At 43.8% G+C, this 23,245-nt stretch overlaps 1 protein-coding gene across 1 annotated transcript in view; it reads right to left on the bottom strand.

Annotated features, from left to right (window-relative positions):
• COPG1 (COPI coat complex subunit gamma 1) overlaps positions 1–21,808 on the bottom strand; it is a 569,339-nt gene extending 547,531 nt beyond the window's left edge. The window contains exon 1 of the mRNA XM_069643344.1: positions 21,496–21,808. Coding sequence (XP_069499445.1) covers positions 21,496–21,532 — 37 coding nt within the window. The 5' untranslated portion in view covers positions 21,533–21,808. The remainder of the gene's footprint in view (positions 1–21,495) is intronic.
• Between the last annotated feature and the right edge of the window lie 1,437 nt (positions 21,809–23,245).

The following is a 23,245-nucleotide window of genomic DNA, read 5'->3' as shown; positions in this document are numbered from 1 at the left end:
ATAATTGTCGTCTCGTAGCTGTGACGTGTGCCTAGAGACCACCACTCCCAGGTAGGTAAAGCTAGAAGAAGCCCAGGTGAACCCATGCAGATCCTGAGGGGGTTGCGTCGAGTCCGTGAGCGGGAATAATATAGACTTGGAGCAATTTACCGTCAAGCCTGATATGTCCCCAAATCGAGCCACATCTATCAGTATCGGTAAAAGATTAATTACAGGGGATCGAACAAACAACAGGGTATCGTCAGCATAAAGGGAGACTATGTCGGTCTGGCCATACATGCGCAGCCCTCTGTGTGAGTGTGACTGCCGGATCATGTCAGCGAAAGGTTCCATGGCAAATGCGAAAATAAGCAGAGAGAAGGGGCATCCCTGACGTGTTCCACTAAATATCTGAAAAGGGGAAGAGCATCTGTCTTCTGTACGGACCTTGGCTGATGGGGCAGTGTAAAGGAGCTTTATCCAGGCGCGAAAGTTGGAGCCGAATTTACATTTCTCGAGGACGCACCACAAGTATTTCCAAGAAACTGAATCAAATGCCTTATGCATGTCTAATGTGGCCGCCACTGCATGTGTGGCCGGGTCGATTCTGTTAAGGATATTAAAGTCTCCTTAAATTTAGGGAGGTAGACCTGCCCGGGACGAAGCCCGCTTGGTCTGGATGAACAATGTGGGACATATATGGTCCCAAGCGGTTGGCAAGGAGTTTGGCAAATATTTTAATATCGCTATTAATCAGGGAGAGGGGTCTATAGGAGCCACACTGCGTGGGGGCTTTACCAGGCTTGAGGAGCACCGTGATGAGTGCCTCACAGAGAGATGGAGGGAGTATGCCCAATTCTCACGATTTCTCCCACAGGGCCAGCAGGTGCGGCGCTAGTTGGGCTTTGTATAATTTGTAGAAATCCATCGGGAGCCCGTCGGGGCCGGGGGCCTTCCCCGCTGCCAGTGACTCGATGGCCTCAACGATTTCTTCTAGAGTAAAGGGCCGCTCAAGGGAGGCACTAGTTTCGGCTGATAGGACTGATAACGGGAGCTTCTCTAAGTAGGAGTTGATTTCGGTTATCTGGGAGGTGTCGACTTCCGAGTATAGGGAGGAATAAAATGCGAGAAACTCAGAGTTGATGTCCTGAGGGGAGGTGGCGAGTGTGCCATCTGATCTAGCAATGGCCGGTATGCTGGGGGCACCAAGTTCGCGGCGTAGCAGTCTAGCCAACGTTCTGCCGGTGCGTTCACCCTCGCCGTATTTACTCGCCAACCGAGGGGAGTCCAGGAACTTAACCTCGCGTTCAGCAAGGCCACGGAACCTGTCCAGCTCAGTGCCCAGATTTGCCAAGGTGGCCGGGGAGTGATCTACAGCGTACTGTGATTCATAAGCAGATAGGGCCGTTTCGCTGGTGGCGATGTCGGCACGGATGGTTTTAAGGATACCACTGCTCTTAGAGATGGCGACTCCTCTCGTGTGGGCCTTGAAGGCTTCCCATAGCACGGCATGTGTAGAGACGAAATTTAAGTTAATCTCGAAATATTCCTCAATTGAGGATTCAAGCTCGGAGGCGAAAACCTGGTCGAGGAGCGACAGCCTTGGTTTGTTGGCGTCAGGTCCCCAATTTAAGGAAATTAGTACTGGCGAGTGGTCCGAGAGTGTCCTGGGGAGAATGGCTAAGCTCGTTACGCATCTAATCAGTAAGTCTGTGACCAGCCATCTATCTATTCTAGAGTGGGAATCGTGTACTGAGGAGTAAAAGGAGTAAGTACGGTCATCAGGATTCATTAGGCGCCAAGCGTCCACCAGTGCCAAGCGGGGGAGCGAGGTCAAGATCGAGTAGGCCGCTCTAGACAGTTGACGAGGGCGAGAACTGGCCCTATCCAAGGTGACGTCTAATATAGTATCGAAATCCCCACCCCATATGATGGGGTTCAGGGGTTAGCTCTCAAGTAACGTGACTAGGTGATGTTAAAAGTCGGGGTCGTCAACGTTGGGACCGTATATATTCAGGATGATTATCTCCTGGCGCTACCAGTGATGAGTACAAATGGGACATATTGTTGTTGTCTTCCACGATGGTGGATATTGCCCTGAGCTTAAACAGGCATTAAAAGCCATAGTCAGAAACAGGGCCCAAAGGTCAATCTGGCTCATAAAAAGTTCAGCAAGTATGGTATCTGGGCCGGGAGGTTTATTGCGGGACTGTGCCCCAATTGCCTTAATCACCTCCTCCAGAGAGAATGGTAAAGCTACACCCCAACAGTGATTTTCCTCTCTTGCTGGACCATCATCATACAAGTTTCCAAAGCAGGAGACCCAATCTAATGCCCCCACATGAGTTCCAGATAGACGTTGGGTGGCCTTGTCACAAGACCCCCTTGATACAAAGTCCCAAAAACCCTTTGCATCGTTTACCCTAAGGGCCTCCAGGAATTCCTCCCAGGCCAGAACCTCCAACTCTAATTTCCATTGCACAATCGTCCTGCGGTACACAGTCCACGCCTGAGCAATGCAGCGTCTGTCCACAGCAGGACACTTTAGCGCCTCCAATGGTACCTATTTTGCCTGCCTACCTTCATCAAAACAGCCCTGCTTTTCTACTGTTCCTATTAGTTTGGGAACCACTAAGAAACCCCCTGTGAGTGCCTCCAGAATTCCCACAAAGAGACCCACCACTTTCCTTTGACTGTTGGATTCATCCAGAATCCCCATCAGCGGAATCCGTTGACTGGCTAATAATTTCCAGTGCAAGCCAGAATCCAAAATGTTCCCATTTAATTCTTCGTCGAGATACCACATCACCTTCTACTTGACAAAAAGAGCTGGATACACATGAATCCACATCAGTTATGCTTTCCAAAGTTAAAACCAAAAGGATAGTGGTCACTATTCCCACCAGGGCGACATGGAAATTCATCAAGAATTTTGATAGGTCCAACGGGAGACAAAAATAATCTATAGTGGAGGAGCCCACATGATTACTAAAAGTATGTTTGCCTGGGATGTCTGGATTAACGCACCCATTCTCTGAGCGCAGGCCCCACTCAATGAGCCAGGTAATCAACTGAAGGCCCCCGGAACAAACCCTTTTATCCTCCATTACTGGTTCGAGGACCATGGACATCTGTTCTTCGATAGGTTCATGAAAATCTTTTGGGAGACCACAGCACATCTTAACATTAAAATCCCCACCCCCTATAAGCCTTTTCTTGGAATTCATTGGGTCGTCCATGTACAAATCTATACATTCCTTTAATGTACACCAAGGATTCCCCTGTGCCCCATTTGGCTTATTGTAAATATTCAAAACATCGAATCCCTCAGTGCCCAGGAACTTAAACCTCAAAAGTTGTAGGAATTTAAGCCTGGTCTCTACCACCTCCACCCCATAGGGTAGGGAGGCTTTGACCATCACTACCAAGCCCCCAGAATTCCACCCTCTCCTATTTATTTTGGCAGCAATGCCATACGAAGCATAACCATCCAGACGGGGCAGATCCAGGTCCCAAGTTTCTTACAATAGTATGATCTCGTGGAGTTTCAAGAACTCCACGTTCTCTTTTAACTGCGATTTGCTCCTTGAGCCCGCTATATTCCATGAGACAAGTTCGATTTCCTTCTCCGCCCACTGATTTCAAGGCCAGTAAAGTATCTTGGTTCCCCTGCCAAAACTCCCTCCTGGACAAATCCTATGGGGGTCCCGGCTCCCTCCTCCCCCCTCGGGAAAGAGCAGTAAACTCCCTTTTGTCAATCCTGGGCATCCAATGACATAAGGGGCTCAAAACAATTCATAACCGCACAATTCCCAACAGCAGCAACCCAGCCACCAGTCCCCACAGTAACCCATGAAGGCCTATGTTCCACCATAGGAACACCAGAAAAAGCCTTGCCTAAATGGGAGTCCCCCCGAGGGGGCCTATTCCCTCGACTCTCAGGTTGGGCTGCCATCACTCTCCCTTGGTGATAGCAGACTGGTGGGCTTGAACTGTTTCTATCTAATTTGGAGCTATCGGCCCTCAGGCCCCTTGTTAGATTAGAGGACACCAGGTGGTTAACTAAAATGGGGTTGGAGAAAGAGACCACAATGTAATCACCCTTATTGAGCTGCCTGATGGGTGGCACCCATCCCACCCTTCTAGCCATTAGTAAAGATTTTGGATTTATGCTAGGGCCCATTATATTTGAAATGATCCAATGTGTTGCTTTATTCATCAATGTTGAATTAGTTTCTAATGCACCTACAGGTAGACTCGGGACTCCCATTATCACACCCACCAGGGGGGGCCCGCCTGCAGGGGAAGATCAAGTACTACACCACCCCCACCCTCCCTTCCTCTACACAAGTTGTTACCCAGAGAAGAATTTGACTTTTCCGCAACTAACCCCATTCTAATACTGTTTGGTGGTACCACTGTAAGATTGTGCTGGAGAGGGGTGTAACTGGCAGCAATACCCTCCCCTTCCCCCTAGCCCATCCGTTTACCTAACCTGGTTATGATAAGCTCTATATGCAAACCATTCCCAGTGCTGTTTTGGATGATAACATTAACTTTCGTTTTTAAATCTCTAATAGAATCATCCATTATCATCAAGGTTTCCATAACCCCTTTTTTAAATGCTTCCAGCGAAGCAAAGGTAGCCTCCAATATACCTTGCCATTGCACATCCGGGGGAGGGCACCCTGTCAGAACACCCCTCTTTGGGTCCAATAGGGAGATTAGGGGCTTCAATTTACTATCTAGTAACGCCTCCAACCAGGTTTTATCATCATCTTTTGTGGATGATACTATGGAATCATCCCTGAATGGGGTTGTGGACCTCTGGTCACGAAACTCAGCATTCGTCATAGGGAGGGCTGGGAGTATAGCTCTTGCATTGATGGTGCTAGATAATTCGAGGCCATTATCAATTAGTAACTCCTCTGAAGACCCCCCCCCCTAACATCTACATTAATGCTCTTCATGAGCAGGGTAGTAAGGGCAGGAAGGCTTACTCCCATCTCCCCACCTGCCATTTGGTTGGTAGCCCCAATTGAGGAGGCGGCTTCCCAAATGGCTTTCTCTGTTACTTGGATTCTGTCAGGAAGATTCTCAGCCATAGGTTTTAAGTAAGAGTCCAATGAAAGTTGGCTCACATTTTGTCTGGGTTTAAAGACCCTAGCTGCTGGTTTGGTAATAGTCTTAGATGTTCTATTATGTTTTTTTTATTATTATTATTATTTATTTATTCATTTTTTCGCACTGATGGCCGTCGTGCTCTCCTCTCTTAGTTTGCGCTTTATCATCTTCCAGACGGATCACCTTGGCCCCACAGGCAGCACTGTGGTGTTTTACAGGAATATAGAGACGAGAAGGGAGACAAAAAGGGAAAAAAGGGAAAAAAGGGATAACAAAAAAAAAAAATAAATAAAAGGAGAAAAGGAAACAGCTTCCGGGCAAACCCAATGCCATGGCTGCACAACAGAGAAAGCCACAGCCAAAGTGCACAGTGCAAATATGCAAATATGAAGACTACTCAGGGGTGCAAGGGCACAAGTTTTTAAGTAGGAGCGCGGTGCAACATATGCTAATGTACAAATATACAAACTACAAAGACGTGCACAATTTTGACTAAAGGCTAATGTCAGGCTGTCCTGCAATTTAAAAACTCACTTTAAGCTGATAAAAAAATGATAAAACCCAAGATAAACAGCAACAATGCAGAAAATGGTTCAAAAAAGTTAGTTACACCACACATGTCGTGCCCAAGTGACCCAATGCCAGACTGGAATACAAATCCCTCAGCAATGCAGAAACAATAGGCCACCTTGACTGCACTTCCCACCAAAAGCAGGGCAAGGACTAACTTTGCAGCCCCGCTCACAAGGGGCAAAAGCAATGGGCGGATTAGAAAAAGAAAAAAAAAGAAAAAAAAAAATGTAAATCAGGCAATGACCTCACGACTGAACATGCCCTAAAAAAACATAGACATACAAAATGGTATTAAGGACGTCACTGGGATAGTAATAAAGAATTAGTTGACTTAAAGTGGGAGAAATAATTATATCTCGCAGCCCACTTTACCACAGCGGGAGAGAGATAAATGACTTGCAACCCCCTGCTGCAATAACAGCTTTTGTTCAGTTAAGACTTAAAAGTCCACCAGAGTCCTGCAGATCAGATGGTTTCCAGAGTCCCACAGGCCTTAAGATATTAGCATTAACACTAGTTCAAAGGAACGTTCAAGGGAGCAGGAGAACCAAGGAGCGAGGAACGGAGGGCATGGGGAGGCAGCCTCTCAGCCTCAGGCGAAGTCTCCCAGTGACTCGATAGACAATTTACTTGAATTAAGCAACACTGTGCCACTATACCACAGCAAGCAGAAAACAGTCACAAAACAGAGCAATACAGTCATAGGGTGTAGAAAATTGGCACATGATGCAAACAAGTGGCCTCAGTGAAAATAGAAAATAGAGACACGCGTCTCGCCTTGCGCTGATAAAAAATGAATGTAGTGAGAGTCACAGCTCCAAGAGGGGGCAGGGAACGCCCGATGGCTCAAGGAGCCGCCAAAGTCCGACTCTCCCCTTCACCCCCATAGCACCCAACACACGTGACTCCCAGCGTGTGTAGAAGACAGTGGAACCACAATCTTCCTGGCAATAAGTGTAACAGGCTGCAGATCGCAGATGGAGCACAAAGGACTGAAAGGACTCTGGGGGACTCTGCATACTCCGCATTGCAGTGTCCTTTTCAATAGTAAGCACCTCCTCCAGGCTCCGGTTCCTTCGTTGAGTTAACCCCTTCTTTCCCCAAGGCAAAGTAGGTTGAAAACAGAGCGTGTGGCCAAGGACTGAAAGGACTCTGCAGACCTTTGCAAGGCTGCCAGGACAAATACATACCTGGTTTCACCCTTATCATTAGGGATCCTCAGTGCAGTATAGTCCCAACAGCCTTGTGGTTGGAGTATTTGGCCATTTTTTCACAGCACCAAGAAAGTTACGGTGGGTTGAAATGTGAAAGTAGGAAAGTCCATTTGAGTCAAGTCCCACATTCCACAAAACCACCTAGTAGCCATCGCTGGAAGTTCACCCCCAGTTCTGAGCCACAACAGCAAGGCATTGTGGGTATGCAAATTAGCCAAAATGCCATGTTTGCTTGCTGTTCTGAAAACATGGTCAAATGCTCCAACCACGAGGCTGTCAGGACTATACTGCACTGATGATCACTAATAAGGATGAAACCAGGTATACAGTCCTTTGAAAAGCTTTGAAAGGGTCCGTCTTGGGTTGATTAAGTTATGTATAAAGTAGCACTGCCCTCTTAGACAATGACAATTTCCTGGAGAAAAAGGTTTGCATTTGAGCAAAATCCAGATACTCCGATTCCTCAAAGCCATAGCCATCTTCAGTGCTCTCGCCAAACAAAACTCCTGCTACCCTGTCTTCTGTACGCCACACCCCGGAAACCTGATTGGCTGATCCCCCGATGTCTGTGGATATCCACGACTGTCTGCGGTCTCCGCAGTCCCCTTCCCATGTCTGGCACCCTCAAAGACCCTGATGTGACACGTGCCGTCCGCGGACTACCGTGGTGTCCATGGACATGACGTCCAATTGAAGGGGGTAGGGAGGTTTACACCCAATTGAAATAATGTATTCTACAATTGTGTCTCTTAAGAAGAGCCTTTTTTCAGATTTCTATTTTTTTTTGTTTTTCTCTTTTTTATATCCTACACCTACTAGCAAATGATTTACTATACACTCCACATTTTACCATTTGTTGTTCATATGAACTTACTCAAAGCATTTTTAACATTGAAAATGACAATGTAATTCCTAGCATCATTTAAATTCACTCTATCTACCCGAAAACTATTTGCACCATCCAACATGATATTTTCATTCTGAAAAGAGGCCATCCCTGAAGCATATAAAAAAAAAGCACATACATCTTTATTCACCAGCTTCCTCGCCTTTTCCATGTCTGGACTCAATGTGTTTGGACAACTACATATTTGCCTTGGATTCATTGCAGAAACAATAATCTGCAGTTGGAAACCGTTCCATTAATCTTTTCAAGAAATCCTTAATGGCAAACCGCAATGATGAAGCAGTCACATGGCCCAAACTGGTTCTTCCACAGTACACAATAATAATATCTGGCCATTCAAATTGAGCCATACTATGACAAAATGATAATAAACACACCCAATTTATCCCAAAAACTATATACCAACTAACTTCTCCTCCCTAAAATACAATAGTAGCAGAAATGCCACAAGATTTAGTTTAACCTTTTAATGAATTCATGCCACAATCACCCACCATGCACACATTCATGTTCTTCCTAGCAATAGCCACAGCCCATTTCCCTGCACACAACAAACACCTACTACCCTCTCTTCCTGCAAACCACAAGCAGAACACCTCATTGGTAAATCCTCATAGTCCTTTTTCCATGCCAGGCATCCCCAAAGGACCCGGATAGCATAGCCGCTGTCCACGGACTACTACGGAGTGCACAACCTCATAGCACCACAACCTTGTAGCACGGGGCTAATACACCAATAGGTATCCAACTACATCCATAATACTACAATAGTACTATTAAAAGTCAAGATAGTTAGAATACGTCAAAGTGTATCCAACTACTTGAAAAATACCCTTCATTGCAATACACTTGAAATGCGCCATCACAATTCATGTTACTACAAAACTTCTAAAGTCTAATGTAGTTAGAATACACCAACAGCTTTCTAACTACTTTAAACATTCCCTTAATAACAACACATTTAAAACAAACATACTATCACACTTACATAATCGTGCTACGGTTTATTTTTTATCCCGTAGGGCTTTTTTCCCCAATGACCTAATGATTATTGAAGTCAATACAACAACAGTGTAGCACGCACTAATGTTGTACCAAACACAGTACACAGAAAGTACGGTTTATGAGGGTCAAAAAAAGTAAATGTATATGTAAGATTGTATGCAATTAAAGCTTTTCAACTATCCTGCGTAACAAATTATACTGTTTATTTTCACAGAAAACGAGCCAGAGATTCCAGCTTTACTACTGTGTACAAATAAGCAACCGAACCAAGTGTAAACGAATACATATTCCATAAGCACTGTCCTCAATTGTACTACAATCATAAATACCAAATTCTTTCTACTCCCTCTACTGTCCCTAGAATTACTATAAACATATTACTATAGTATGTGTTGCCAGTGGCCTGATTCTTGGGGGCATGGCCGCAGACCACAATATAATTAAACCATATAACAAATACATACAATACACTCTTAAATAACAAAACTTGCCTTGAACACTGTGCATTCAATTGGTGTCCACGGACACCGAAATTGACCGCGGACCATGCAAACACTTTTTTCACCTATTATAACTGCTCCATATCACCTTTTCCACTCCTCTACCATTTCCATGCCCTCTTTCAACAATCAAATAGCCCCAAATGAGCGTTCCAAACTGTCTGCTCACAACGCTGTCCGTGGACTACTGCGGTGTACGCGGACTGGGTAGCACCTGAATGCCCTTTTTTTAACTATAAAAACAGCTCCATATTATGTTTATTCCACTCACCCACCCTTTCCAGGCCCTCTTTCGGCCAGCAACTAACCCTAAATGTATTTTCAAGACTTTTCCTCCGTCACACTATCTACAGCCAGCGGGGGCTGTCGGAGGATTCAACATGGCGGCAGTTTAAAAAAAAAAAAAAGATGACGACGCACCTCGCGATTTTCACCATCCAATCAGTGGGCACATCACGCCGGACCCTGACTGGTCCAGAGGGCTGTCCACAGACCGAATCAGGAAATGAGTCCGTGGAGCAAACCTAGATGTCACTAATTTCTTTGGACCCACTTTTTGGTGGTTTTAACAACTACTGGACGGATTTACACCCAATGTACAAAAGCACGCTTTCGGGACCAAGCCGTCGCTCGTGCCGCAAATCTGGTGAGAATCCATCCAGCGGTTTGGGCTGTATGCGCGAGCACAAGCTTTTCCATTGCGTCTGATGAAAACCACACATTTTGAGAACCCCCATAACTTTGCCCCCCCCCCTGACAAAACCTCACCAAACTTCGTAGAATCGATCCAAGGGGGACATATACATTTTTTTGCAAAGTTTGGTGAGGATTCGTCCTGGTGGGGAAAAGGTATAAGCCGCCCAAAAAGTGTTCTCCCTATGGGTTGAGCAACTTAACCATAACTACACAGCTGCTAGCGCAGGCCCCGATTACGCCCTTATGCCATTACTCAACCCATTGGAGACTTCTGGCTAAAGATCTGAAAACAGTAGAACCAACACTGACATTAAAGTGGCATGGAACGCCCACGCAAGCAATTTCCTTTTACATTTCCACTTATGCAGCAATGTACTAGTGCCACCTTGGTTCCCAAGGTCTGAAATCTTGGAACCAAGGTGGCACTGGTCAGACTAGTCCATTGCTGCATTGGTGGAAATTTAAAAGGGAAAGGGCTGCATGAGTGTTCCATGCCATTTGGTTCCCACGGTCTGAAATAGTGCATCCCTTTGAACAATTTAGCATTTGACTGTTAAACCAAAAATATTAGATGGCTCATAAAATAAATGGACCTTAAATTAGTCAAAGATACAACTGACGTCCTAGATTTAAACACATCCAGGTTCATTTGCATTAATTTATTGAAAATGGAACAAGCCTTGCCAAGAAAACATACAAAGAACATACTTATGGCTGGAGCAGACACATTGCTATGTGCTTTACAAACCTTTATAAAGCCATGATAAAGCAGCTAAGACCTGCACCGGCTGGTAATGAGAAAGACCTCTTCGATATTTCCATATAAGGAATACAGCGGTGATGTGGTGATGGTGATTGGGTTTTGTGATTGGGGGGGGATGGGTGTAGGGAATCATTGGTGTGGGGTAAATAGTGCAGAGTTAGAGATGTGGGTGACTGCTGTGGAACCCAGATTGAATAGGGTCATCAAGTATGTTGGCCTTCGTGTACTCACTGATAGAAGTAAAGATTACATGTTCTAGCATGGAGAAAAACAGTTAGCTGGGTTTCTTCAAAATGGGTATGATGGTGGCAACCTTGAAAACGCCTGGGACGATATTAGTGAAAGGAAAAGGTTAAAGAGAGGTAGGGAAAGATCATGCATTTGCAGGCCACACGATACGACGAAGGAGCAGTTGCTCCAGCAAAGCTTAATGACAGCAATTATAATTCTAATTTATAATTGGTTACTTAGCAAGCACTTAATACCGAAAAGATTTCTAAGCGCGGACCCAGGATCCGAAACTGTGTTGCTCTACATCAACCTGCTTCCAAGATGAGGGCGCTGCCACCGAGCTATACTACCTGTCCATCGAACCGTTTTAAAATGTTCCTCAAACAGAACTCAAACCAATCACCTTTACAAACAAGTATGCAGTCTGAACAATATTTAACCTAAAAATAAGGAAAGGTTTAGATTGCAGAGGTAGAATGTATCTTTTATTTTTTACGTCTACAGCGCATCCTAACCCACAAGATAGCAATGGGCTGTACAATAAAGCACTTATTGAAATTGTCCATTGTACAATGTCATGATAACGAGTCAAACAAGCACAAAGCCTACTTTAGGGGGGGTCATGATATTTGGAGTAACACTGTGTTTGGGTATGGAACATGATTCATTGAGTAACTATGCCTCTATTGGGAGTACAGTATGTGTTTGTAATGGGAACCAGGGCTCCAGATAATATTTTGAGATGGGAGTATGTTATTCTGTATTTTTAGAATTAGAGAGCAAATCAAAATTCAAGAAAGAGTTCTGACATCCATCCCATGCATACATAAAGTTAAAACATTAGAAACAAACAACAGGTGTATATCAATGTTCTCTCGATTCTAACAATGTATATAAAAAATATTCTGCCAAGTTTAACTTGTAGGTGTGTGCTACCCAGCTGCATCTTCATCAGTGGTACACATTTCAAGTTACAAGCTAATAGACTGAAGTCACTCACTTCCTCAATTCTTCCCATAAACACAGTGCACCATTTCTTACTCGCCAAGAGTAGTCAGTGTCGAGTGCAAATGCTGAGCACTGAATCTTCATACTCCGACACAGGAACTCTAGGAGAGGGAGAAGTCTTAGAAAGTGCATGATTTGGAGTAGGATAGTGTGAAGTCTACCACAACAATCCAGCCTTCTCACACTATCCACTAGTGTGCATCAGACCAGCTCTGGAGATTGGAGAGAAGAGCACAGACACTTCTTCAGTGCGTTAGCTTTTTGCTAAAAATGCTGCCTCATTACAGCAGCTCTGTTGAGAGGTTCAGATACTGTCCCAAAACATAGCAGTCCTGCTATGTAATGAGGGTACTGTGAGAGTCCTGAAGGTATTTCCCTAGCTAGTCCCAGGGGATCTGTCATCCAGGTGGCCAGGACACGGCCATCGCCATTTGATCCAGTTCTTGGGGGTGGACCAGTGATAAAAGGATCACCTGAACGGAGAGTCCTCGGGGAGTGGGACACCGACGAATGAGACACGGTAGCCCTCTTCTTTCAATAGCTTTCCCCATCCTACCACATAGGACATTCAAAACCACTGCCCCCCCTTTTCCGACACGAACACTTTACACGACACGGTAATACGATTTAACGTCTTGAACGTGGGGAACTTAAATATGGCTTAAGCATATTAGCGATCCACTAAATGGATTTGGAAAACCATAGTGCTCAAAATACGACTGGATACTAAGCATTTGGTGAGGAGGAATTACAATCTCATTATCATGTTCATAGCATGTTGTAGATATAGAAATTAAACGCCTATTTAAGCACTTGAACTTTAGCAACTAATTAGGTAATTAATGAAGTGTAACCACACACTGAAACTAGAGTGCAGCACCCTATAAATGAGAACTCTGAACTAATAAGACAACTTTATATCTTTATTTTGGAAACTGTCTAGATAACAAAGGGATCTGACCCAATACATTTGTTCAGAATAAGAAATCAATAGACCTCCGGTGTGGTTAAGTTGTGACATCGATTTGGACCCAATACATTTGTTCAGAATAAGAAATCGATAGACCTCCGGTGTGGGTAAGTTGTGACATCGATTTGTAATTATCCTTTATGTACACATTAATGAGGGAACATTCGTGACTAATGGATTGCCTTTCTTCTTTTTTCTTTTTGTCTCCTGTTTTGTATGTATGTCTCCCTTCTCCACCCCTTCCTGGTCAACATTTCTTTTAAGATTTGGATAAAAAGTAAGTTAATAATACCGTACTTAAGACTGGTGCTCTCAGTTGACCTTAAATAAGGTTGCACAGTTGTATATAATTCTTGCGTGAAGTACTTATAATGTCAAACAAATGTATCACCAGACGGTACATGGTTTTCCAGAAGAAATGTTTAATTCACATTTCTTGGTTTTGTATTTGTTAGTTCAAGTATTGCGAGGCAACTCGAAATAGGTCAATTATTCAAATAAGCACAAATGCCAATGCATTTCGGTCTATGACCATCTTCTGGGCTGTACTGAAATGAATATAGAATCTAAACAGTGTTAACACAATTCATTTATCGAAAGACACATAAATGCAATTCATGGTTCGAAAAAAAGTAAAGCACATACCCCAAGTAGATCCAAATCAATGTTGAAAATGCAGGAGGAAGGTAAAGGAAAGTGTGTTAGAATCGCCATATTACTAAGTATATACAATTATGTACCACCCTTGCATACAGCACCCTGTACCTGCTAAATGCAAGTTGTCCTCTCCTGTGAATGCTCTTGTAGAATGTCTCCAAAGTTCCTGTTGATTACCAGAGGGGAAGTATGTATTATCGCTATATCCAGATGCATAACTAAGCGGATTAGATCAGTGAGCTCTTACCTGCACAAGTATGACTCGCGCGCAGAACCGATCGCGCTCGCTGTGGAAGCGAAAGTAAACCGCGCGCGATCTATGATGCTTTTAAGGGTTGTCATGGGAACATGTGCGGGGCGTCGAGCAGCAGCGCGTTTGCCGCTTCACGTACGCCTCGGGACCCACCGCCCTGCAGGAGCGCGGGACTGTTGCCATGGCCCTCAGGTGGATGCGTGTTGTACGTTGCTATTGGAAGCTCTAACTGGTATGCATGGGTGTGGACATGTCCTCAGTAATAAATTGTGGTTAGTAAGGTTTCCAAGTGCAATAAACACATACGTGTTCTATAAAGTCAACAAATATTATATTAGTGCTAGCCATATTTGTATAAAGTCAACAAATCTTATATTAGTGCTAGCCATGGTCGAAAATCTGACTATGAGGAGTAAATTGCGTAACAAACAAAAACTTCAAAATATTTACAATGTACAATCAGTGCATGTCCATAAAAGTACAAGAATACAAAAATGCAAAATCAAGTTCAATCACATGTTTTCAATGTGTCCTCAATAATATTGGAATTTAGTCCAAAACGCCTCACTACCGAAACCAACACATTGGAGAAAAGCCATATTCCTGAACATTCTGTAAACTTGGCCCTATTAGAGGAAACACATATAGTTGATCTCTTCGTTGATTCCCTTAGGTGTAAGGGAACTCAGTCTGTCTATCCAAAATGTTTCCCGTTGATCAATTCTTTTTTGTAGATCCTCATGTTTCTCTCTTCTTTGGACTCTTTCCAGGACTACAAATTTGATCCGTGCCAAATTATGTTGTTTGCTCTGCCAGTGTCTCGCTACTGCGGAACTTGCAGTCTTGTTCCTGATGCAGGATCTATGTTCATTCCACCTGATCTTTGCTGTGCGTTGTGTTTGTCCGACGTAGTACAAACCACAAGGACATTTGATTCCATATATAATTCCTGCTGTATCGCATGTGGCATAGCATTTAAGCTTTATTTTTTCTCCAGTGTAGGGATGGTTTATAGTTTACTTCTTCAAGAGCATTCACAGGAGAGGACAACTTGCATTTAGCAGGTACACGGTGCTGTATGCAAGGGTGGTACCTAATTGTACATACTTAGTAATATGGCGATTCTAACACACTTTCCTTTACCTTCCTCCCGCATTTTCAACATTGATTTGGATCTACCTGGGGTATGTGCTTTACTTTTTTCCGAACCATGAATTGCATTTATGTGTCTTTCGTTAAATAAATTATGTTAACACTGTTTAGATTCTATATTCACTTCAGTACAGCCCTGAAGATGGTCATAGACTGAAATGCATTGGCATATGTGCTTTTTTGAATAATTGACCTATCTATTTCGAGTTGCCTCGCAATACTTGAACTAACTAAGAAATACAAAACCAAGAAATGTGAATTAAACATTTCTTCTTGAAAACCATGTACCGTCTGGTGATACATTTATTTGACATTATAAGTACTTCACGCAAGAGTTATATACAACTGTGCAACCTTATTTAAGGTCAACTGAGAGCACCAGTCTTAAGTACAGTATTATTACCTTACTTGTTCTCCAAATCTGTTTAGTGTGATCCGGATGCCATAGGATCTCTTACAGACAGGTCAAAACATTGATTCAAACAATTTATCCAAACAAACATTACCTATATTAAAGCATCTTATTACCGTGGTGCCCACCTACACATTGTACTTCTGCAACATTTCTTTTAAATCATACAAATGATGGTTCTTGCTTGGTATCTATACAATTACTTGGTTGTCACTACATTATTTTACCTTTTATGTATTTGCACTTTCTCTTTTGTATTTATTTTGAATATGTATGCAACAATACTGTTTTGAAAACCGAACCCTCTATTACTTTGATTAGATTAGCCCTAATTTGAAAAAGGCCGATAGGGGCCGAAACACGCGTAATTAGAAGGGCATCTTTTTTTATTACAGATGAGAATAAAAGACAGCTGAATGGATAAAGGCACAGTGTCCTGGCTTTTCTTGTATGCTTTGGCATATTATTTTCCCTAGTTTTTGACGGATTTATTGGGGCTTACCATCAGTCCAGTGACCCGCGACTAACCATTGAATGTGAAAATTAGAGGGGTGTCTCTTGTCACCCCTTTTTGGACTCAAGTACAACCATATAGTTATCTATTGCATTCAGTTAATGTTGAATAAGTCGCCCGATAGACCGGCTGTAACACTAAGCCCAACGTTTGTACCTTAATCTTAAATTCACATAGGTGTGGTTGTTTGGCATCAGTTGGCCTACAGAGCCAAACAAAGCTCCTGGTAGCTATTGGGGTCAAGCTAAGTAGGCACTTTTAGGCCACAAGCAGGAGCTAAATGGCTCCCAGCGGTCCTCTATTTCAAACCCTGCACACCTTTCCCTAGTAAACGGCAAACAACTGCTTCTATCTACAAATAGAAAACCTCTGAAACAAAGAGAACAGAGTATGAACACCCATGCATATTAATATCAATTCCGCCCATAGCAAACTTGGGACAAAATGATGAAGCTGCAGCTTGCTGCCCCTATGAAAGCCAATGAAACCAATGAAAGCAATGGAGAATAACAGAAAATAGGAATGCAGCCATGGCCTAAGACACACTTTTACAATACCAGTCTTTCAACTCAGGCTCATTAACAATGCCAGCTCTAATAATGTTCCTCAAAGTATTCTAAATGTGCACAGCATGTCAGTTTGTTGTGAGGGCCCGGATGCCTATGGGCGTGTTGTGGCACAACATAAATAAATAAATATTCACGATGCATCGAGTGTAAAAAACATTAACTAATTCACTTGCAAGTGCCACACAGAATCTCAATCTCAACAGAGGGGAGTGTTAAACAATCAGAGCATGACTCATCACAGTAGGATGTCAGCACTGGCTTTCATGATTTGTGGGGGCTACTGTGGATAACCTGTGTAAATAATATACACATTAAAGTTAAAAGTGTCATCTTCACAAGATTTAGGTGCATGAAAAGGCTCAATATGCACTTTATCTGGGGGCTGGATGGGACAGTATCTGCGTGCATAGTGTGGAAAGTGGGGCTGTTTGTGGGAGACAGTCATGTTTTAAAGGGGGTACATTTTGTGGTTGTAGGAACTGCTTGCAAGTTGGTGAGATGTACATGGATAAACTTGAGCTCCCTTCTAATGGACAATATTGCGTTTCTAGAGGTATAGTGCTGTGTTCATGGGGGTACTGAACTGTACTTAAATTGGATATGCTGTGCAAAGGAGGCACATTGTTGTGGAGGTACAGTCGGTGCTCCAGATAAAATTTTGAAGTGGCAGTATTTTACTCCCTATGTTTTAAAGTTGGGTGTAACATGATTTTTTAGGAAGTAAAAATGTAAGTCCAATTCCCAAAGGGAGTATTTAATGAGTGAGTAAAAATATGTTTTAACTGTCAAACCGGAATGTTTGGAATAATTCTTTCTTTGCACCTAGTTATGCATACAGATTAAAAGATGCAGGTTTACTTCTTCCGATCACACATAATACCAGTTTCTCCCTGTGGTACTATGTGCACTGCTTGTCCAAACATATCCATGGAGCTGTGTGAGTAAAAGATGGGGCTCAAGGTCATATGCGTCCTTTAACCATTTTTATTTTTGGGAAATATTTGACTACTATTTATGGAGTAAAAGTGGCCGTTACATACCTTATCTGTAGGACTGGGTACAGATGAAAGATAAGGAAGCACAGTACTAAACAGTGTTCGAAACTGAACGGGAACTGGGAGCTATTTAGCTCCCATATATAGCCTAGAAGAGCATGGTTAGCATAAAACCGACAATTACCAAGAGCTTCTTTAGGGCACCAGGCAAACTGATCCTGACTAAACACAACTATGTGCATTTGGGACAATCTAAAAAGAAACATTAGGAAACACCATTTTAAGCATAATGGAAACAATTATGCGTTAGTTAGTTTTGCGTAATGCTATGTACTAGCTCCTCGTTCTCCACCGGTAGCTCCTGTGAACCGATTACTGCTGGATCCCAGGAACTGCTTGTAGCTCCTGTTTATCCAATCCTAATTTCGAGCTCTGTACTATGGGGTATCCGGTCATTTTTTCAAAATACAATTATGTCAAAAACATTTTGCCAATTTCTTTTTTTTTTAGTTTATAGTTTTTTGGTTTGTTTCGTAAGTAAAAAAAAAAGGGTTAAAAAAAAAAACAGGGGGTTGGGGGAACTCCCGCCCCATTTAAAAAATAAAATTAAAAAAAAAAGACATTCGAAATATTTCTTTTAGGTGAAATGTTTTCGACATAATGGCATTCGAAAAAATGTCATTCGAAATAATCACTATAAACCGTACTATGGTTGTGGGGAGGCACTGTGCTGCGTTTGTAGTTGCGTTGTTAGGCAATGGCGTGTTGTGGGGAGCATGCTGGGTTTGAAGCTGTGCGGTGGTGTGTTGGAAAGGTACGGTGTCTGTAGTTGAACAGTATCTATGTGATTACTAAACCTAGCAGGGAAGCAGCAGAACGCACCCAGGAGGTTACATATAGGGTGTTGGGATAACAGAGTAGCTTTGATGCGTGGGTGGGGCGTGGGAATAGGAGAAGTAGGCTTGAGTAGAGCAATCAGAGAGATGTTCTTTGAAGAGTGTGGTCTTCAAGTTCTTCCTGAAGTTATGGATAGATGAGGCCAGTCATCTCTGCGTTGGCAAATTAATACAGAGATAGGGTGGCTAACAGGAAAAGTATAAACCCAGAGGTTCCTCCACTGTTTTAACATGAGAACAATTAATGTCAGAACATTATTCAAGTGAACCTAAGTGAAAAAAACATTCATAATGCATAATTAATGTATTGAACTCAAGTCTGAAGAATTCAATCAAATATACATACAAATAATATACATTCCAAAAATGAAAAATCACGGAATGCATAATCAAATTATGTTAAAGCGCAAGTGCATACTCCCTACTTGTAAACTGGTCATACAATCAACCCAATCATTCCAAACTCAAAAACAATCATACCACCCTCACTCGTGAGAAACAAGACCGGACCAATAATTCATTCTAATTTCCGTCACTACAGAACCCAGTGCGTTGAATTATTTGCTTCAAAAGACCAGCTGTATTTAATTACATTTACTATTGCCATATATTGAAAACTGAAAGCCAAATTACAACAACATAACAGATTTCTTGTCAACTCGAGTTTCGGCTCTGGGTCCCTCCTCTCTACCCGACCCAAAATTCTTCAGGACAGAGAATGTATAAAACCACAAGGGAGAAAATCTTGTCAGGAGAAACATGGGTGTACGGGGCGTTATAAATGCCATATCTTCATTTGAATTCAAATGGGACGCATGTCCGATTCAAAGTATCACCTTAGCCAACAACCATGCACCTACTGATCGGTGTCCTGCAGCTTGAAATTTACTTGTGTTTACGTCCACTCGTAGGCACTCTCGCACCATCCCACTATGGTGAAAAGGCAGCACTTTAAAAACGTTGGTGGCGCTGTCTATTAGGGCAGCACAGTGCTGTGTTTGTAGTTGACCAGCGTACTGGGAAGGCATAGTGCTGCGTTTGTAATTGGGGAGTGCAGTGCTGGGAAAATACAATGTAGTTGGCAAAGGGCAGTGTTTGTAGTGTAGTGTTGGTAAGGCACAGTGCTGTGTTTGTCTTTTGGCAGGCAGTGTTGGAAAGACACAATGCAGTGTTTATCGTTTGGCAGTGCAATGTTGGGAAGGCATATTGCAGTTGTGGGAAGGCAGAGTGTTTGTAGTTAGACAGGGGTGTGCTGAGAAGGCACAGTACTGTGTTTATCGTTGGGCAGTTGTGTGTTGGAAAGGCATATTGCTTTGGGGGCACAGAGCTGTGCTTGTGTGGGTATAGTGTAATGGTTGGATGGAGCAGTGTTTAAGGGTGGATTTAAGGAGGGCTACAGCAGCGGTTTACCAAGCAGGGGTCAGCTAGCTCCCCCCAGTGGCTCTTTCAGATCCAGACCGGGACATTTGGCAGTGGGACACCTCTTCCGTTTGGCACCGTCTCGCTGGCAAGACAATCAGGGTGCGGAGAAGGCCGTTACTGCTCAGCACCCTCATAGTCCTGGCACAGAGCATTACAATGGGAGCCATTAGACATTGATGGGAGGCAGGGGGTAATATTAGCAGGGACTTCTGTCCCTTATTAAATGTGAATGGAGGTGATCAGAAGTGAGAAGGGTGCATAATGCTGCATGCTTTATGAAATAATGGCATTAAATCCCATGGGGGATTTGTTAGGATTAATCAGCATGATGCTATTGAGATATTGGCTGCAGGATGGGGAGAATACAACTAAAGACAAATTGTGGAGTGGGAGGCACAACAAGGTGTCAAAAATACTGCTTCTGTCTGCAATGTTGAGGGGACTGTAGATAATGTATGTGGTTTAGTAAGAGGTGCTTCAGGTGCAGCTGGGAAGATCGAGGCCACTTGGGATCCAAAATATGAAACACAAAACAAGAACCAGACGTTGCCGACCAATAACACAAAACTGCACTCTCAACGGGATAAAATCCTAATTAAGGATTTTATCCTGTTGAGTGCGCAATTTTGGGCTATTGGCCGGCAACGTCCGGTGCTTGTTTTGAAAATACAACTAACGCCATACTCTTATATTTCTATACATATATTTCTATTATTATTCATCTAGTCAATAGTTGATTTATTATGTAATGTGGTTAGCTTCCAAGGCAGTACTATAAATAAATAAAGTAGTATTTAAGCACATGAAATGCAAAGCAAAACCTTAATAAATATCAATATCAACTAAACTTGGGAAGATGTGTTCCGTTGCTTAAATTGTCCACATCCTGGTTTCACAATTTAACCAAAGTGTGTGATCCTGGACAAAACATGTAATCACACAGTGTCTTATCTGCAGCTCTGTAAGTGATTCACTATATAGCTTTACGTTATTATATCATGCTGTTATTAAAAAAGCCTAATGACTATAGAGTTGCTCTATATATTATAAAAGTTGCAATTTAGCCATTTTGCTTATGGCAACTTATTCGAAAGTCACGTCCATGGTGCCTCCAAGTATCAAAGACTGATGATGCTCCTTGCAAAGGCCTTTTCTGTGAAGTCACTTCTGTTGTTGCAACCCATATGCAAATGAGGAGGTTTGCATGTATTTTGCCCTACAAAGCCTGGACAGAGCTCTAACAGATGAGTTTCTTTCAGTTTTATTTTTTTCTTATGTGTATGTGTTAAAGTGCCATCTGCCAGTAATGTTACCAAAAAGGTTGATTTTGGGGGGGCGCGAATGAGACTGTATGGAATCGCGCGCACTGGCTGGGTGGAGTGGGGGGGGGGGGTTCAGGACTTTTTGGTGCCCCCCCTCGCCCCCAACGTTGCTGGATACTGCCCTGGGATACAGTGGTGGGTTCGGAAACATGTAGTGGGTGTGATGGGAAGGCACAGTGATGTTTTTGGAGTGGTGCAGCATGCAGGTGAGCCAGAGTGATGTCTGTCATGGGTTTGCAGTCGGGCAAGTTGTGTGCTGGGGAATAGCAGTGCTGTGGGGGGAGGCGGGGCACTTTATGCACGTTGGGGAGCCAAGAGCCCCTTCGCACTCACCGGACTCCTCGTCTTTCTTGTCCACTTTCTTCAGCATGGTGACTCCGCCCGAGGCCTGCGTTAGACAATCTTGCAATGATCCCCGTAGAGTCAGCGACAGGTAGCCCGGGGCGCTGAGTGAGGGTTTTGGGGACTAGCAATGCTTCCTATACCGCCACTTCCTGCCAGGCTGTCACTGAGACACGTCACCCCTGACAACCCTTCACTGAGCATGCGCACTAAAGCCAAAGCCGGCAGGCCAGGAAGTTACTTGCCACAGTACCAAAATCTGACCAGATGACTGTGACACACAGCAACAGACGAAAGCAAGTATTGGCGAGTTGGACCGTGCGGCACGTTAATAAAGCGGCCATCTTTAAGTGGAAGGATGTGTAGTTCTATGCAGTAGAATCAGCAGAAGGCGGCTTCAAGAACGTATTCACTATGTATTAAAATCTTCTGTACGGTTTATATTTAATTGACCTATGTATTTATATTAATAATTTAATTACATGAAAACGATTATCTTTGTAAGGATACTTGTGTTTTACATTATAATTTGTTTAAATCATTTTGTCTTTAAATCTTCATTAGACTGAACTGCGTCGCTCTGTTTCCAACAGGACACATGACCTACCTTTTGTTATTTCTTGCTGTCCAAATAAACCTGAAATTAACATGCGCCCATCTCGGCATGCTGTCAAAGATATGAACAGATTACAAAAGCAGCACAGGTCCACGACAGTAGGAGAGATTCTACACTAGTAGACGATGTTGTGGGCTGGACCTGTGGTCACATGGGCCAGCCCCATCAATGCTGGGGGCACCCAGCAGACACCAAGAGTGCTGTGGCAGGAGTGCCAACATTCGGGAGCCCTTGAGAGGTAGATTTCACCACAGAAATCGGGAGATTGTAATTTTCCCATTGGAGAGCATTGTGGTTATTGTTCTGAATTAAGCCCCTGCGGGCTATGTGGCATGTGGGAGACGTGTCATCAGGCCAATAAAGTGCTGAGCAGTGTTAAAGGTCTTTTGAGCCCCGGGTCACCGACGTAGTTCGGCCCCTTCACCCCATATCTGCAATGACACACGGATACAGGTCTGCTCGCTACGGATTCCCGGCTGCGACTGCTGGCACGGGCTCCCTTTATTACACTGTGCATGCACGGCCTCATTGCGGCCCGCGCATGCGCACATTACATCGTACCATCCCTCCTTTTTTATAACAAACAAACTCAAACAGTGAGATAACCAGAGAAATGTCAACGGGACACACACAGTGATAAACATTACACATAACTTGGCTGAGACCCGGCTTGGGGCCTTAACCTCTCTTCTGGCACACTAGGTCCAGAATATAGTCCTTGAAGCGGGCCGGGCATCGTCGACCTTCTCGGCAGGGATATTGCCCCTCCTCTCTGCTCGCCTCCCGAGGAGGCTCCACCGGCACTGGGTCCCCAGGGCCACCTTCCAGCCCAGGCGCCGCGCTGGAGGCATGAGTGGACATCCCACAACCACGATGTTCGTCAGGGCTGTCTCTGAGGTCAACTTTCTTGATGAAGCAAGAGTTTCTTGTGACTGTGCCGGTCCGTCGCCGTCACCATGGAGCCTTTGACGTGGGTCACCCCCATGGGCTTGGGCTCGTAGTTGAGGGATGCCGGGAGCGAAAGAGGACCGTGTCTCCTATTTCGATGTTCACCGGCCTGAGATTTCTCTGGACGTTCTCACGTTCATTGCGCTCCCTTCTGGCCTTCAGGGTCTCCTGGTTATC

The sequence above is a fragment of the Ambystoma mexicanum genome, chromosome 2p, assembly GCF_040938575.1.
Source record: "Ambystoma mexicanum isolate Mex_15411 chromosome 2p, UKY_AmexF1_1, whole genome shotgun sequence".
Taxonomy (NCBI): Eukaryota; Metazoa; Chordata; class Amphibia; order Caudata; family Ambystomatidae; genus Ambystoma; species Ambystoma mexicanum.
The sequence above is the reverse complement of the archived record's forward strand: the minus strand, read 5'-3'. Positions and strand labels throughout refer to the sequence as shown.